The sequence below is a fragment of the Teleopsis dalmanni genome, chromosome 2 (assembly GCF_002237135.1).
Source record: "Teleopsis dalmanni isolate 2A chromosome 2, ASM223713v2, whole genome shotgun sequence".
Taxonomy (NCBI): Eukaryota; Metazoa; Arthropoda; class Insecta; order Diptera; family Diopsidae; genus Teleopsis; species Teleopsis dalmanni.
Window position 1 is genome coordinate 242,649,459 of NC_051847.1, and position 17,729 is coordinate 242,667,187.

At 31.6% G+C, this 17,729-nt stretch overlaps 1 protein-coding gene across 1 annotated transcript in view; it reads right to left on the reverse strand.

The window, feature by feature from the left end:
- Positions 1-3,590: 3,590 nt before the first annotated feature.
- LOC119677185 overlaps positions 3,591-17,729 on the reverse strand; it is a 28,499-nt gene continuing 14,360 nt past the window's right edge. The window contains exons 2-4 of the mRNA XM_038088457.1: positions 16,259-16,399; positions 11,409-11,533; positions 3,591-3,668 (exon numbers count right to left, since the gene is read on the reverse strand). Of these exons, the coding sequence (XP_037944385.1) occupies positions 3,591-3,668; positions 11,409-11,533; positions 16,259-16,399 (344 nt within the window). The remainder of the gene's footprint in view (positions 3,669-11,408; positions 11,534-16,258; positions 16,400-17,729) is intronic.

The window sequence follows — 17,729 nt, forward strand, 5'->3', positions numbered from 1 at the left end:
ACACAATTCGATTACAACCACTACACCAACAAAAGCAACAATAAAAACTTCTCTATGCAATAATATATTTCAACTAAGAAACAACAACTACAACAAAAGCAACAACTACAACATTAATATAATACGTTGGCTTTGTTTTTGTATGCATTTTTATGCTGCCCGCGCCTCAAGTTAATCCATAGCATGTTGAGTCATGACCACGATCATGGCCACTAGCACAGCATCATTTCTCTCGTATGGATGGATGGCTGTACTATTTTGTATTAGTAATTGTTGTTGTTTTTATTTACATTTTTGTTGCCTTGGTGGCTTTTGTTGTTCGCGTTGTTTGCGTTGTTGCTGTTTTGCACATAATCAGTAATCATTTATTTATTCATTTTTTGAGTGATGGCAGCACTACCAACAGCAACAGCAGCAGCAACAACAACAACAACAACAACAATAACAGCACAAGCATAAACAATCAACTCTAACATTACTCTGTTATACACTAAAGCTCAAAAAGGATATCTATGAATTTAGTGCCGTCCTAAAGTTGGATGTAGTACGTCCTGCAAATAAAATCACTGAACCGCTATACTCTAATCATACGTTGGCGGTGTAGCTGCTGTAACAAAAACGACAATGAACAACAGCTATGCAAATATCCACAACGAACCAGCGGCAGTGGGTATGAATACTAAATCAAAATACAAACAAACGAAAAAAACAAAAAAATACAAACAACAACAAAGACTGAAGTAGAAGTAGTCCAATTTGTGTTTTTAGAATACGAATACGCAGTAGATATAAATTAGGGTTTCTGGCCAAAGTCAGACATTGGTAGGATATTGTAATGCCGTACATTGTCGTATAACATAGATATGATAATAGTCTTCCATAAATTGCGAATACAAGTATATGACCTCGTTTAAGAAACTCGCAGCAAACTGTGATCTATTGAAGAGATCACAATTGAAGGAAACCTATTTTGGTTTGTGGCAGAGATACAGCTTAAAGACACCCCATAACCATTATGTAACCGAATAGCTTCACTGATTGAAAATAGTTAAAAAAACTATTTTATTTTTATTAATTGTTCAGGTATGAAATACGGCACTGATGTCCCCATAATGTCCTAGTCCATATAAGAATGTTGATCATTCCTAAATACTATTAACCCACGTTTCTATCATTTGGTGCTCTTATTATCATCTGGAGTTCATCTAAGGCCTTTCGTATGAGTATAAAAATAACATATATTTATAAAAATAACATATGAAGTTTTCATAATTTCACACATTTATTTGACATCTAACATTATAAGACGAAGAGTAGTAAACAAAAAGTAACCTATGTTATAAATGCTGGGTAATCAAAGCTTTTGCATGGAGCAGAAGTGCTCCATACATATCTTGTAATCTCCAGTTTTCTTCAATTTGTGTCTATTAGGTATATTAGGATAAGCTATATCTGATTCGTTACTCAATAAAACCTGATAAAGACTGTACCAAGCAACTTTAATAAACGATTACGAATTTAGATAGCCTATATCTATATATAAAATATATAAGGTTATATATTTGTGTACGCATATTATCTCCATGCCTTCTTCTATTTTGAAAGGTTGCGTTCGTTCAAGTCTATGGGAAATACGACTGCATTTAGAAACGAATGTGAATATTTTATGGGAATATGATTTCTAAATGTTTTTTGTATAATTTTTAATAAGACTGACATAGATTATATTTGTATCCTAACCGTGCTTTACACTTTGGGAGATTTACTAAAGATACAACTAATATTTAGAAGTACATTGTTTTATTTATATCCTTATCCTTACAATCCATATCCTTCACTGCTTTACACGTTAATTCGTAATAACACAACGTTCCATTATATGAGCATAAGTGGGCTCTGGACAAAAGATCGTTAGTCTAATTCAGGGTGTACAATGATTTGTTTTGGCCCGCAATCGTATCTGGTGTGGACAGCTCTGGTCTAATTTAATCGCATTAATTCATGCGATTAGTGCAATAGAACCAATATTTTAAGCCAAAATGTGAATTACTTAAACTTTAAAATCCTTTTTAATATAACTAAATCTAAAAGCTAAAAACTATGCAGTGCAACCAGAAAAGTAACAATCAAGCATTGTTTATAAACTCAAACAGTTTTATACTTAAGTGACTTGCAAATGGGTAAATAAAGGGGTTCGCTTGTCAGCTGCAATCACAATGAACCCCCAAAAAAGTGAAAAGTCAATGGGGAAAGCAAGAAAGCAAGGTTCAAAACTACCATTCACAATGCAAAAGTGAATACAATGGAATTATCCACACCCTTGCGCACGTCCCATCTAAGAAAAAGGCTTTGAATTTTTTGTATTACAGTTTTTGTACGTATCCTTTATCCATATATGCATGTAGTGCAACAACAACAACAACAAATTGGTTATGCAACAAATGCACTAATATGCATTTGTGCTGATGCATATTCATCGGTGCTGGCAACACTGCATATATCCATAGATTGGTATGCAACTGGGTCATTTAGCTGCTGATATTGACTTCCATTCTTCGAACGTCAAAAAATATACCAAAGGATTTTTTTTCCATTATTTTTTTTTCCTTTCATTTTTTCTTCCTTTAAGTTCTTTCACATATCCTCTGTTTTGAAATTCAAAAGGACAATCGTGCTTAAGTGCTGCCAGTTTTCATTTCGAGAGTTTTGAGGGCTAAACTCTAAGTTGAATGTCATTTTTCGTGGCGATGCACGCAATCACAGGCAACGCACATTCGACAACAAAAGCGGATTAAGGCATTTCAACTTTATAGAAACAATGTTTAAAGTAATTAGTAATTTAAAAAGTAATTAAAATCGTAGAAAATATTTCATTTTGAAATTTAAAATATTCAGTGGCAATGTTGAGCTTCCAAAATTTATGAAAGCACATTTTTGGTTTGATTGAGTTTAGGATATGCCGCAGGGTCTCAATTTCAATTACGCGTGAAAAACACGGAATTGTGAATTTTTGTTCCGTGAAAAATGAGCAATTGCACACAATACCAGAAATACAAAGCAGAGCACAGCACAGCACAGAACTCCGAAAACACAATCATAAAACTTAATTTAGCAAATGAAAGTTTGTAAATTGTTCAGTTCTCGCACCGATTCAACAAGATTTGCTATCGAAATTGAATATTTTTAACAACGGATGCTGCGCCACATAGAGCAGCTGTCGACACTAAAAGACCATCAAGGACATGAATGCTCTGGGGCTTTAAACTTAGCACATTTTTATGCTTTGTCATTAAAGATTTTTTGAAAGTAATTTGAGAAACAAAAACATTAATTTACACTTCCTGTGTGGCATGTTTTCTTCAAATAAAAATTTCATTCGTTATTAAAAGTTAATTGCCAAAGACAAATTTAATAACGCCAACGGTGAGGTGAAGTGGAAGACAACGTCGGACGTTCTGCAAGATATTTTAATACGAATAAAACAGTACATTTTATTGCTCTTGCTCTCTTTATTTATTTCAATGTTGCTAAAGTTTTTACTATCGTTACATTGCACCGTCGAATACATACACACTTTGGATTCAAAAATTTCACTTCAAGATTTTACATTCAGGATAATGTGCGATAAGATTATTATCCTCGTGATGACTTAAAATTAGTTTTTCATTCTTAAAAAAATAGTCAATTTTATAAACAAAAGTTAATATGAAAAATTCTGTTTCGATGAGAAATATTTCACTAGATGGAATTGATAGGCAACATAAATATGTTTCAGTGAAGAAATTTTTTACATTACACATAAAATATTTCTATATATTATTAAAAAAATGTTCTTCAAAAAATAATTTTCCTTGATAAAAACTGATTAGTCATGTTATCTTTTGCTGTTCGTTGTTCTGGTATTTCATTTTCAATGTATCTTACTTCTTATTAGCTCCATTTATTGTTAAATTGTTCAAACGTTGTCAATGTTCGTTACGTTGTTCATCAATTTTAATTTAATTTTTTTAATACGTCCCTAAAATCGATAATTTTGTTGGGATTTTGGCAATTCGATATAAGCTGGCAAAAAATTATATATAATGATTAAAAAAATTAAATTTATTGTGGCAACGCTAAAATAAAAATGACATATAGTTTTGACATATTGTAAAAGTGAGTTAGTAGTAGTTGAACAATGTACGAGAGTTGTAATAAAGAAAAGTACTGAGTTAAAATATATCGTTTAAAATCTTATTTAAAATGACTAAGCTTCGACTTTATCACAGCGTACTTTTATTAAATATTTGGTTAAAATTTCCCATTGCAATGTGACATCGATAATTGGTCAGAAATCAGAATTAATGCAAGTAGAAAAAATGTTTACAACAAAAGTAATGCACACCCAGCACTCGCTCTTGGCATACATAAAAAATAATGCAAATATTGGAAAATTCAGATTTTGATTTCTTTATTTCATAAATGTGAACTGGCATTATGTTTTGGCTTTATATCGTTTGTTTTGTTTAATGTTACTTTATTGTTCGGCTTAGTAGGTGTGCAATCAATTTTACACGGTTTTGACCCTGAATGACCATAGCTGCATGCGAATTATTGCGCACTCCTATACGCATTCAGAGGAGTTGACCTGCTCTTGTGGTTCTGTTTTAAGCCACTGAATCGGAAAATTACACTCAATCATGTTGACAAACAAGCATGGCATTTTCATACAAATTTTCCACTTTTTCCACTTTTTTAGCTCGCAACAAGGTTGCCCTATGCACACTTATTTGTATTTGTTTTGTAAAATTGGCGTAGCGATACACCGCCAACTGCATTACTGCTGACTTGTGGCGATTTATGTGTGTCAACCTTCGAACATATTTGCGTACCGGATTCCTAGGGGAAATTAAGAGATACACAAAGTACACAAGATACTCGGGAAATACGAAAACAAGACGTAAAAGTTCTGATAGTAAGAATAATTGCTACAATTGCGTACCACTTCTGCTTGCATATGTAACAATTTGCATAAGTTTCTTAAATCTTATATTCCACTTTAAATCTAAATTTATTTTAAACAAAACAAACTAAAGCAATTCTTCGACCTTTTGAAAAATTCATTTGCATAATTTAAATATACATTAAAAAGTACAAATATGCAAATTACAGAAGTCAGGGACGTATGGAAATATATTTGAACAAGGCCAATGGGGTTTGTAGTGCGTACCTGTGTACTCGATACAGTGAAAATAAATCAATAATTAAATTAATGTTAATTTAATAAATTCAATTAATATTTCCATCAAAATGCGAACATTCTATACTTTATTCTCCTTGTCATACATTTTGCAAGGATACTTCATGTATCCTTTTTGGCAGTGATTCTTGGTAATGTGCAACTACTCCTATTACTCCTATTAAAATGTTCATAAATCAAAGTTACAATCCATGTGTTGACAAATACATTTAACATACATAGCAAACACATATCCTGCATATGTCACCTTTGTGTATTTAGTATGACTGAGTATGTGTTTGACACACATTAATAAATACGTAAACAACTTTATCAAATTTACTAACTGCAAATTTGTAAATAATGCTTTGTAAATAAAATTTATACAATTTATCTATATTTATATTTATATTTATTCACGTGAATGCAATACAGTCCCAAAGAAAAAGCATGGACAGAGACAGGGGCACGGATACGGTTGTGGACACTTTCACGGACGAAAATATTTTTTAATTTGCGTACAAATATATTAAGTAAAATTGTAAATATTGTAAATTATCTGCTTAAAAAGCAATTTAAATAAATCTATACTTAAATGAATTTGCAAATATTTATAATAACTTATTTCGTTATTTCGTAAAATATGTGTGCGCATAATTTCATGATATTGAATTTTAATTAACAGGTCCACGTGTCGTATGAGCAACGTTTATTAATTTTCGATGTTCATTGTGTATGAAATTTTAATATCTTTCGATTATTCCGTTCATTAAATTTTGTTAAGATTCATGAAATTGATTTTGTTGGGTTTATTACAATTTATTGTACATATTTTTATTTTATATAGTATATGATATATTACATTGTTTATTCTTTATAGTCGTATTTCACAATTACTACTGAAAGTACATTTCACTTAAATATTTTTAGTATTTACTTAACAATTTTTAATACAATGCAAAACAGAAGAGATACTTTTTTATCTTAATTAAATTATATTTCCTAAATATATTCTCATTTTAATACCTAAATAATTTACTAAAGCTCCACGACTTAAGTCGTGTAAGATTAGATAATGGAAAAACAATCTAAAAAAAAGTAATATAATCTTTTTAATGGTCCTAAACCTTAATCTAAAGATTCCAGCTAAAAGGTATATCTCTCTAAGATATGTTTCTTACCTAAAGAACAATACTTGCTACTATTAGTATCAAGTTTGTTTCTACCAGTAATAAGTAACATTAGAGAAGAATCTTACGAGTTGTTTAAGTCGTTGAATTACAAATCCGCATCAATGTCGAATCAGCCCAGATCTGAGTACTATTATTCAGTGCTTCCCGCATTGCTACAAGCTCAATTAGTTCTTGTTAGAATATTACTTTAAGTGCTATAAACTATCTTTACAATGACGCATGTCTTATTTATTGGACGAGACAATATTATGCAATTAAATAATAGCCGCATAATACGAGTACTAAGCGTTGAAAGAGGGCAAACCGAAGTATACGTCAGCTACTGATAGAAAAGTGCGTCGGTTAGACTTCGAGCTGATGACTAGCATCCATACTTTTGAATCTGTCAAGTATTTTATCTACCTTGGCACTATCATAATGAACAACAGCGATGTTTGTCTGGAGATCAGACGAAAAACCACCATTGGGCTTAGTTAGCGTTTGGGATGTTGAGCTCGCTTTTGAAAGACAAAACTTACGCTTATCCGACCTGTTCATCTGTATGGCGCAGAAGCATAGAGGTTATCACAGTATAAACACTGAAGTAGCATTGGAAGTAATCGAGAGAAAAGTTCTTGGCAAGATCTTTGGTTCTTCACGAGTAAGTCATGACTGTCGTATCCGAATGAACCACAATCTGTATGGGTTTTATCACGACATCGATATAGTTCAGCGAATTAACATCCAGCGCCTTTGGTGGCTTGGCAATGACGTGAACAATAATAAAGATGCTCCAACGAAAAATGTATTGTAGGCGGTAGTTGGTGGAAGAGGGAGGCGTAAAGGTAGAACGTGTTTTCAGTGGAATAATAAAGTAGAGGAAGCTCTAACCACACGTAATGTACGAGACAATAGAGACCGCGCATGCAGCAGACGGGCCCGATAATGGGTTATTATATCAATTTAAGTATATAAGTAATTATAATATGAGTTGAGGTCTATTAAGTAATTCTAAAATGTGCATACAATAAAATTCATATTATAATATAAATAAGTTTATGCCACAAAAATATATCACATGAATGCTTAATTTAGGTTGATTTTATTCAAATTAAATTTTTAGGGACCAATATAAGATTAACTGCCTAATATTTATTTATCTTTGTCTTTTATAACTTTTGAGAATACTCAACATAAAGCAAAGCATTGAAGAGATAATATCGTTTTTTTATGAACAAATACAATATATACATTAAATAAAAATGATATATTTCATTCTCTCATTTTTTGTACTAAATTCGCATAAAAACCACACTGAAATTTATTATGAATTGTGATTTTATTGCAAATAATGCACAATAACTAATTTATTAATCCTTATAAAATATAATGTATTTATGTGCTTGTATGTAGAGGAGACGCTGCATTCATACAAACGGCAAACATTAATAATTAAAAAGATAACAATAAAACCCCACACCCTACACACATAAATTTTATGAAAGCACAGGTCACATACTTAATGGTCAATAAAAAAAATCCAACGATAGTCACTACTAAATATGAACGAAAATCAACAGACAGACGACACGTATGTGGCGTGTGGTGGGTATGTAGGCACAAGTGTGTAGTGAGTGGCTTTGTACCGAAGTGTGTGTGTGTGTGTGTGTGTGCATGCCAAGAATAAAAACAATGAAACATTTAATATCCCCAACGATGCTTCAGTGTTTGTATGTAACAGCGTATCCGTAACAGTTGTACAGACCTACATAATTCAGATTTATATGTGTGTATGCTGTGTGTATGTTGGTATAAACGTGAATGCATTTATTTGTAGTATGTAGTAAGGTATGTGTATGTGTAAGGGTGCGATAGTGTAACAGTACAGTGATGGCGTTGTAAATTACTCTGTAAATTGCATTTGTTGTGGAGCAAAGGAAAAATATAGATCAACTCAAAAAATTAAAACACAACCCAAACTTCACCGCTCGCCCATTTGCCCGCCCTCCTTGTCCAATATCGAAAAGTGGAGTGTTCAAGGCGAACATTTAATATGAAATGTGTGCGTGTGTCCATTTAGTATTGTACTCGTTCGTAGCGATTTCGAGCACTCAAGGACTCAATGTCTTGAGAGTCCTTAGCAATGTCTCTTTTATATTTTATTTATTTTTTGTTAAGTTCATATTTTTTTCTTATTTTTTTTTTATTAAAAAAATTTTTTTAGTGCCATTTTTCTGCGAGTTTCAATAAATTTGGAGGAACATAAATGTCAAAATTATTTGCCAAGCGTATCATAAAATTCTCTTTCCCATTTTATTTCATAGAACATTTTTCTATACTCCTGCGTATCTAATAGCTGGCTTTGTTTTATGTGATTTGACTTCTTGTTACTGCTTTTTATCTCAATGGCAGTTGTTAAATAAGTCATTATTTGCTTATGAGCATTTTATGTCGCATTTAAACAATAAACAATAAACACCACACCATATAGAATAAACGTTAAACTTTAAAGCACAGCATAAAAATCATAAAAATAAAATAAAAAATTATTACAAATTAATCATACAATTCACAATTTCGCACCTATGACATTAAATTTAAATCCAAAATCCAAATAGACAGGCAGATGCCTTAATTCATGTTACTTGGATCATCTGACATCCAACAGATTTTACTTTATACTGCTCTGAGCATTCAGTGCAACTCAAAATTCCTCAAAATATAATATAAAAAAAAATCAGTTAAAATTAAATTAAATTGCCACCAAATAAAACAATTATTTGTGATTATCCTTGCGGCAAAATACTCACTCTCGCATACACAAGTAATAATATAAAATTATACATAATTATTCCGAGTTTTGTGTGCACATCCCCATATTTTGTTTTTCATTATTACTCACATAGCGCAATACATACATACATATGTACATTCACGTACACAGTTCAGTATTGTTAATCGCCGAAAGGCAGGAACTGTTGCAATTTTTAAACGCAACGGAAACGGAAAAGATGCAAAGTAATTTCAACTCACACACACAACTGCCTCACAAACTGCCTCTTGCTTATACCCGATACATACAGAGTATACAGAATACATACACACATACACGAGTTATTATATTTTTGTACGTTTAAATAAATTATGAAAACAAAAAATATTGCATTTTGTTTGTTTTATTTCCAACAAAAAAGTAGTTGATTTTCATTAAAAAGAAATATCAAGGATAACGCTTTGTTTTCATTTTTAATTAACAATTTGTGTGAGCTTAACTAAGGCCACAAACCCACAACATCAATAAGCAAATATGTTATTATTTATTCAGAATTAAACTCGTATATATATATACACATATATATATATATATTCAGAGTACATTTGTAACGACTATGCATCTGTAAGATGCATGAAGGATATCGATGGAAGTACATCAAAACAGAGCCACAATAATGGAGGTTTAAATATTGGCCTGTGAATATAATATATGATACTGATACTGAATATAATTAAAAATTGAATTTCAGAATGTCACATTTTTAATAATATCACATAATGTTCAAATAAGAACTCTTTTTCATTTCCTCTATTGGAGAAATGGGTAGTATGGTGGTAGTAGGTGGTGGTATGAGTAACAAGATTAGTTTTATGTTTAAATTTGAGATAAGAGATAGCTTTTCTGAATGGAAGGAAATGATGCAATTAAAAGGTGTTTGATTCGGTACCCGCTGGGGAAAAACGCAATAGAGGACGTCCGCATCTTCAGTGTAAGGACCAAGTGACCAACAATTTGAACATATTCGATACTACCAACTGGCGACATCAAGCAACTGATCGGGCTGGCTGACGGAGGCTAATGGACGCGGCCAAGAATGACTTACTACGTCACGTCAAACTGCTTTTTGAAGTTTGTCATAATAATTTTCATAAATAAAAATGTAACTACAGTAATAATTTAATTAATAAAAATATTTTTTTTATCCAATAAATTATAAAGTATACAAGACCACTGCTTTCTGAAAAACTATTTTGTTACATATAATACGGCTGCTCTATAAATGGATTACTGCATATTGACCATTAAATTACTGATTGAAGGTATGGTATGTCAAAATTTAAAGAATTGTAATATAATAAACAAACAAACCAATGCTAACTTATAGAAACTGAGAAAGTACCTAAAGTAAATAACTTATAAACATATTTATAATACTAAGCTGAATTTTTTCCACTTTAAATTTTATTTATAATAATAATATAATAATAATAATAATTTATTAAGAAAACATTATGATGATATAAACGAAGCCTGAGAAACAATTTGCGCGCAAATTCTTCATAAATGGCTTAATGTTCTGAACTCGAAAAATTCGACTTAAAAATATTTAGACAGTGGGTCCATCACTAGCTAACATATAAAATGAGTGAATTATTGAATAAAAGTGTATAAACAACACTAACTCGGGATAATACAGTAACATAAAAATCTAATATATAGATCCATGAAACACAAGCCTCTCCAATTCCCAGTTCTCTGATTTTGATACTTTGATGATTTTCTGATTTTGATATTTAGCTTGCTAAATACTAAGCCGGTCTGTTCTTCCTTACTGCCCTTCAATACCGGAATAGGGTTTTGATCACTTAACACTATTGTACTTATGAAGAATTACAAAAAAGTAATCTATACATTACTGGAAATTACTGTGACTGAGAACTGAGTATTAGAAGAAAGGTATTTGGCATTTTCCTTTCCTTTCAAAATTTATGAGCTCTTGAGTTAACCTTTACTTTATTCTAATTTACTAGCTTATAGTATATACGAATCTCTTCCAGTTTCAGACATACTTATGTTTACAAATTTCTAATATTGAAAAACTCTTATAGCCACGTTTTGATTTTTGTTTTTAAGTAAACTTCTTATAAACTTCTTATTGATTTTATAAATATTGTTTTGTTTTTTTTTTGTTTCAAATTAAATAATGTTGAAACACATTTTTTTGTAAATAAAAATTACTTACGCCATTTTTTTCACAAACTCCTCCGGCATTTTTCAAATCACCAGTCCATGCCAATCCTAAGGTACCCATTTCGAAGTCTCTGTAGGTGAACATATACGCCAGGCAGAAAGCATCATAATCCTCCTCTGCGAAAAAAAATACACAAATTCATGAGAAAAATTTGTAATTAAAAATAATTTAATTATTTAATTTAATATAGTAAGCAAAATTTTCAACAAATTTATTTGAGATTAATTTAAGATATACTTATAAGCTTTCTGTGTATGTAGAATATTATTAAAGCAACAAAATCTTTAAACTTTAGTATTCATGTCCAAAGGAGTATTAATTAATTATGAAATTGTTTAACAAAAAAGGGTTTTGGCTTCGAATTTTTACTCTGTAATAATGAATATGTATTCTGCAATAGTTTAAGCAAAACATAAAGAGTCTATAAACAAAAGTACTGCTCCTAAAAGGCTCAATATTTAAATAAGAAATTAAAATAGAAAAAATATTAGAAAAAATAAGAACAGGAAAGAAAAATATTATTACGGTATTTTAAATCTAAAGCAATACACACATAAATACACACATATATATGTATATATGTACAATTATAAATCCTAAAAGTATGGAATATCCATTTCATAAACAAACACTGCTCGCATATGCACACCGAAACTGAAAATAAAACTCAAAGTTACACAAACTAACTCATATCACCACCACACATCGCACACCACTGTACACAAAAATATTTGCATTCACATACATACAAACAACCTAAATAAATAATACGCATATTTATTGCCAATGTTTGTGGTTTTGCCAACATTTCATACGCAAAAGTGTATGCACATACCTGACTTCCGGTTCGTGCATACATTGCAAATATCGTGTGTGTGTGAGTGTGTGTGTGTGTGTGTGTGTGAGTGTGTGTGTGTGTATGTTCTTCTAGGCAGGGAGTATGTGTTTATGTTTATGAATATTTGTGTTTCTCGTTAAGCACTTATGAATGTGTATGTATTTGTGCGTGAGTATGAGCATGAGTTGCTACGCTTGTACACTTTCAAATCAATTGTGAGGGGAAAATTAAATGTGAAAATTGCAATGTGTCTGCGTTGAGTTGAAATGCGAAAATGGTTTTTGTGCAATTTCATGAAATCGAGTACGATAATGGAAAACCAACTCAGAAGCTTGACTAAGCGAACGCTGGCTGGTTTGTTAGATGCAGAACAGAAAACAGTAGAGCAAAACAATAATGCAACAAAATAGTAAAACGAACGATACTGCAGAGCACCGAGCCACACAAAACTACAGCAACGAGTAGAGACAAACCATGAAGCGCCAGTTTAAAAGTCTACATTTTCATTTATTTATTAAGCTGAGGATTATATCTACAGTTATATAAACAGCGGTGATGCAGTTGTGTTTTCTATTTCTGTTCAGGGAATCCTTTTTGGTGCTGTAGGAACTCAAGGCAAAGCAAGTGCATAGACTATACTGCGAGCGTAGACGGTAATGAAGTTATTCTTATTGAAGGTATTTCTTATTGCTTAATTGGAATGTAGTTATGTATAAATTTGAAATTAAACGCAATTAATAATAAAATTATTTATTCTCATCCTTAAATTTCGAATAACTGACACAGAGTTAGAATCTTAAAATACATACAATTTAATTTCTTTATATTGTTCATATTTTTTACTTTATACTAAAAAATAATGAACTTCGTAGTTTAAAGTAAATATCTTTCTTTCATTTATTTTGTCGATTCGAACTTTAACAGGAAAATGGGTAGGTGAAGTGAAAGGAGGATCGAATTGCCTTCAATAAGTTAAGAAAGCCGTTCAGATATGCTAAAAAAGTATATTAGAACCATCCGGATTCGACAGGGCAGACCAAGTCTGGCTCCATGCCATCCTATTGTCTAATGCCCCGTTAGAACAGATATTAATGTAAACACTTTCTAACTACATCTGTGTATCTAGTCGGAACTTCTACGTTTAAAGTATACAGGTCATTTAGCTCTTGATCTGACAGTCATATTATCACTGTCGCAAAAATGGCCGTAAATCAATTATGATTTGTGGTTGGGAGGAGCAGAGATTAAGAGGAGAAGTTCCATCGAAGAAGCGCAAGTCTGACCAACTCATCTGCATTCTCGTATCTTTTAATATTCAAGTATCAAGTAAATCAATTTAGAGTTACCTTGAAGGTACTACTTAGTACGTTAATAGATCATGTATATTCGTGAATTATTTTCAAGACGAGAAGCAAATTATTGATATAGCTTAAATTGCTGCCTCTACTATCAGTGACAATATAGACTTCATTTTCATTAAAGTCCATAGTTAGAGAATAGGCTCTTAGAAAGACGAAAACTTCTGCCAAAATTATTGAAGTAAAGTCGTAAAGGTGGTACAACTTACAAATTTCTAGGTCCACTGAATAGATTTAGGTTTCAATGCCTATACGCATCTACGATTTGTTATTGTAAAGTGATATCTTTCCTTGCGTTGTACTCAGCCCTGTCTCCCAATCCGGTCTTGTTTATAAGCATAGCTATTTATAGGTAGTTAACGCCCACGTATGCTGATCTTTGAAGTCTACTAAGCATTTGAACAATGCATTGTTTATGCAGCGAAGGCCACAAAACTAGGTTTTCACATTTTAGAATGACGGCTGTATATAGCAGAGAAATACTTTAGTCTGCAATTCCCAGTCTTTACTATACATCTTTCTGCACCCTTAGAAGGCCACTCATAGCCATCAACAACAAGCATTCCTTAAAAATAAAACGAAAATGATAACTTTAAAACGAAAATAATTTTGAGCCCTGATTAAATTGTCATGAAGCGCGATTTTTCATCAGAGTTTGGAAAAATGTTAAAATTTAAAAAAGGAATACTTAAGTGTTCATATTACAGATACGATGGGTACGATGACTAACTGAATTGACACAGTACTCTAGTATTCTATTAACACCGTATGCTAGAAAATCATACGTATGTGTGAATAATTACTTATACATCGTAATTCTATATTCGTATAAGTGGCGAATGAAAGCATTATTATTCTGGACGTTTTCTTCAAAGCTTCTATTGGACTGTTATGACATGTTGCAGCAGCTGGTGAGGTCAGGATCTGCTATTGAAATTTGTGGACCGGAGCCAAATTGTAAATTAAGTTGGTCTACAACTAGGTCTCTGATTGATAAATGGTTCTTAGTCGAGAAAAGGCGCTAATGACGCAACATTCCAGATATCCGCCAGGCTAAAAAGCTGATTCATTCCTGTAGTTATTGTAAGGTATCCTTCTTTAGCAGAACAGAGTTGAGGTTGCTGGTGGGATATTTAACAAGTCACAATGGACTACATTATCACCTTAACAAAATGGGTCTGTCCGAAGAGATAGATTGTAGACTCTGCTTGGAAGCAGATAAGAGTTGCAGCCATATTCTCTGTGACTGCCCAGCCTTGATCTGGGCCAGTAGGAGGTCACTGGGTTAAGAACTACTCTCCTCTTCTGACATTAGGAGATCCTCAACGGTTGACATTCTGGTTTTCATTTGGAAGATGGAATGTCTTCTGTCCGGTAAGGGTCTGTTGCAGCACAAAAGATCAACCATGATTGCAGTGCTCTGCCCTGTTAGGAGCTGGTACCCCGTTTATTCCTATTTCTATTCCTTAGTGAAGAAAAATATTAATAGCTTAGGAGTATCATTGATTTGCTGTTATCTACTCTTCACTTCTACTCTTTTAATTATAAAATTATTTTTATTGTATTATTATCTATATATAAGTGTATAGATTTATTTAAAATTCTATGATAATTATAATTTAATAAAAAATATTTTATAAAACATGATTAAAAAGATATTATTTTCTAATTTTAGCTTTGCACAGAGGCGATATCGTACCCATGAAGTTCTATTGAAGTGCTATTATTGCTAATTGAAATATTTTTTTATAAATACATAAAATATTTTCTCATTACTTTAAAAACTTTTCAAAGACTAAAACTTTTTGAAAAGTATCCGCAATTACGTATCTAAGAACACATATAGTTAATAGTATATAAATATTCTATATATAATTATGTAGAACCATCTATACAGAAGCTACTCAATTTCTTTACCACAAAATGTTTTCGCGTATCTTTTTAAGGAACGAAAGGCTGACATTGCCACTTTAACCACATTTTTCACATTTATTTTCATAAAATTTTCTACTGCAACTCCTAAGAGTTACGTTCAGCTCAGTTAAATTGGGTTTTGCCACTAAATAAGAGGCATTTGCGGCAACTCAATCGTTTTGCGCTCCAATGCTACCTGAAACCTTTGCCATAACTCAAACAATTCCAATTTAAAGTTGCTAAATGTATCTACTCTTATGTGTGTCGGTTGTGGTACGTTCCTGTATCTACGCTTACGTATGATAAAATCCTTAAGTGTCATTGATGAAGCAAAAGGAAACGCTTCAACAAAATAAAGGTGAAAATTTAATTTTGTCTCACTGTGTAGTTTATTCAATTTGTCGAGGTGAAATGAAATGATTTTAATTAACTAAAAACTTTTAAAGTTTAATTAAGCAAGAATTTAATAAATAAGTGAAAATACATTTTTGAGCTATCTATAGTTGATTATTTTACTGTTTTCACATCTATTTTATTACAATACGGATTTTCAATAATTTTTTATTAGTAAAATTCACATTAGATAAAATCCCCAATAATTCTTCTTGTGCTCATACGACTATTTTTCTGATTATTTTACGAGCATCCTTAAAAACTTATAAACAATAAGAACTTTTTGTTACTTTAAATGACATAAGATGAAAATCGATTAATAATAATTACTAACTAACCTGAAAACAATTCCAAGAACTTTTCGACACCATAATTTCCAGGAAATCGGTAGGCGGGATCCTTGACTGCATTCATGTTGTGAACTTTAATTCGTTTTATCATAAACGTTATATTGTCAGGTTTGCCGTCGTTATTGAAATCTGAAAATAAAAGTTCATTTCTAGTGAAAAATCCATAAAAATCTTACGGCACAAATGAAACTCATGTAAAACACGTCTTTTAATCTTTTAATCGAAAATATTCCACTGGCAGATCAGCAGGAAAGTAAAAATTTTTAATAAAATGTATGCGAAAATGAATTTCCCTGACAATTCAACAGTTTTTATTGTTAAAATTAATTGGATTGTGCGGCCAAGTTGTGTGAATTTCGTTGTAATAAAAATTTCAAAATGCACAAAATTATTAAATCGTTGGGTGGACACATTTTGCAAGAACCATTCCGTGCCAAAACCATAAATTTCATTTCGGGAACCAGAGTATTCAGCCGTGGAGCAATGGTTGCAGTGGAGTGAACAGTGAAATAAACCGTTCCACAGTGCAACACTTTGTACGCAGTTTTCAGTTCGGCGGAAACTGAAATATATTTGCAGTTTCAATGAAAACTTGTATTGATTGTTTTACACATAAAATAATAATTAAATGAATCATAAACAAAACAACAGGCCAACTAATAATATATAGCATCAGCTTTATATACGCCAGATGGTATTCCAGATTCAGTCAAAAACTGAGTCTCCTTCAAATATGTTTAGATTTAAAATGTAACTGCAGAAAACCTTTTTATTTTTGCTCTGCATACTAAACGAATGAATGGATAAAATAGTTTTAAATTTAATTCATATAAACCTGAGGTGTTTAAATTAAATTGTTTATACAAATAAAATACTTTTAAATTGTGCGACAGGAAGAACACACCAGCTAAACGATAGCATAACCAACCGGTGGCGTAGCAAAAATTGTGCTAAGGAGGTAAATACTAGAAAATATAGCACTGTTTTCGTAGTGCCTCCTATGTAGATTGTATTATCAAGGGAGAATCTATATTTTAACGATCACTTCTAGTTACGTCACTCACATGAGAACACAGCAACTAATCGGATCGAAAGAGAAAGAGAACAATATTAGTCAACAACTCCTCTAAAATTCCACTACTGTGCACTTAAATTTTATCCACTAAAGGTTTTCACTTTCGCAAATGTCTTTAGCACGAACTTAAAGACTGCATTAAACAATTTATTCGTTTTATCAAAACAATATTAAGTTTTCGTATTCAATAGAAGTATGTATCCTTATCCAAAATCCATTTTCTTAGTTAATGTGTTATAAAATTTCTCTTTGCACCTACTAAGATCAATGTGACTGTCTTTCCTTAGATAGTTGTTGTTTACCTACAAACGTTTTGTTTGTCTTTCAAATCGCTATAACATACTTCAAGAAACCAGATAAAAAGTAATCCCTCAAAAGTATGTG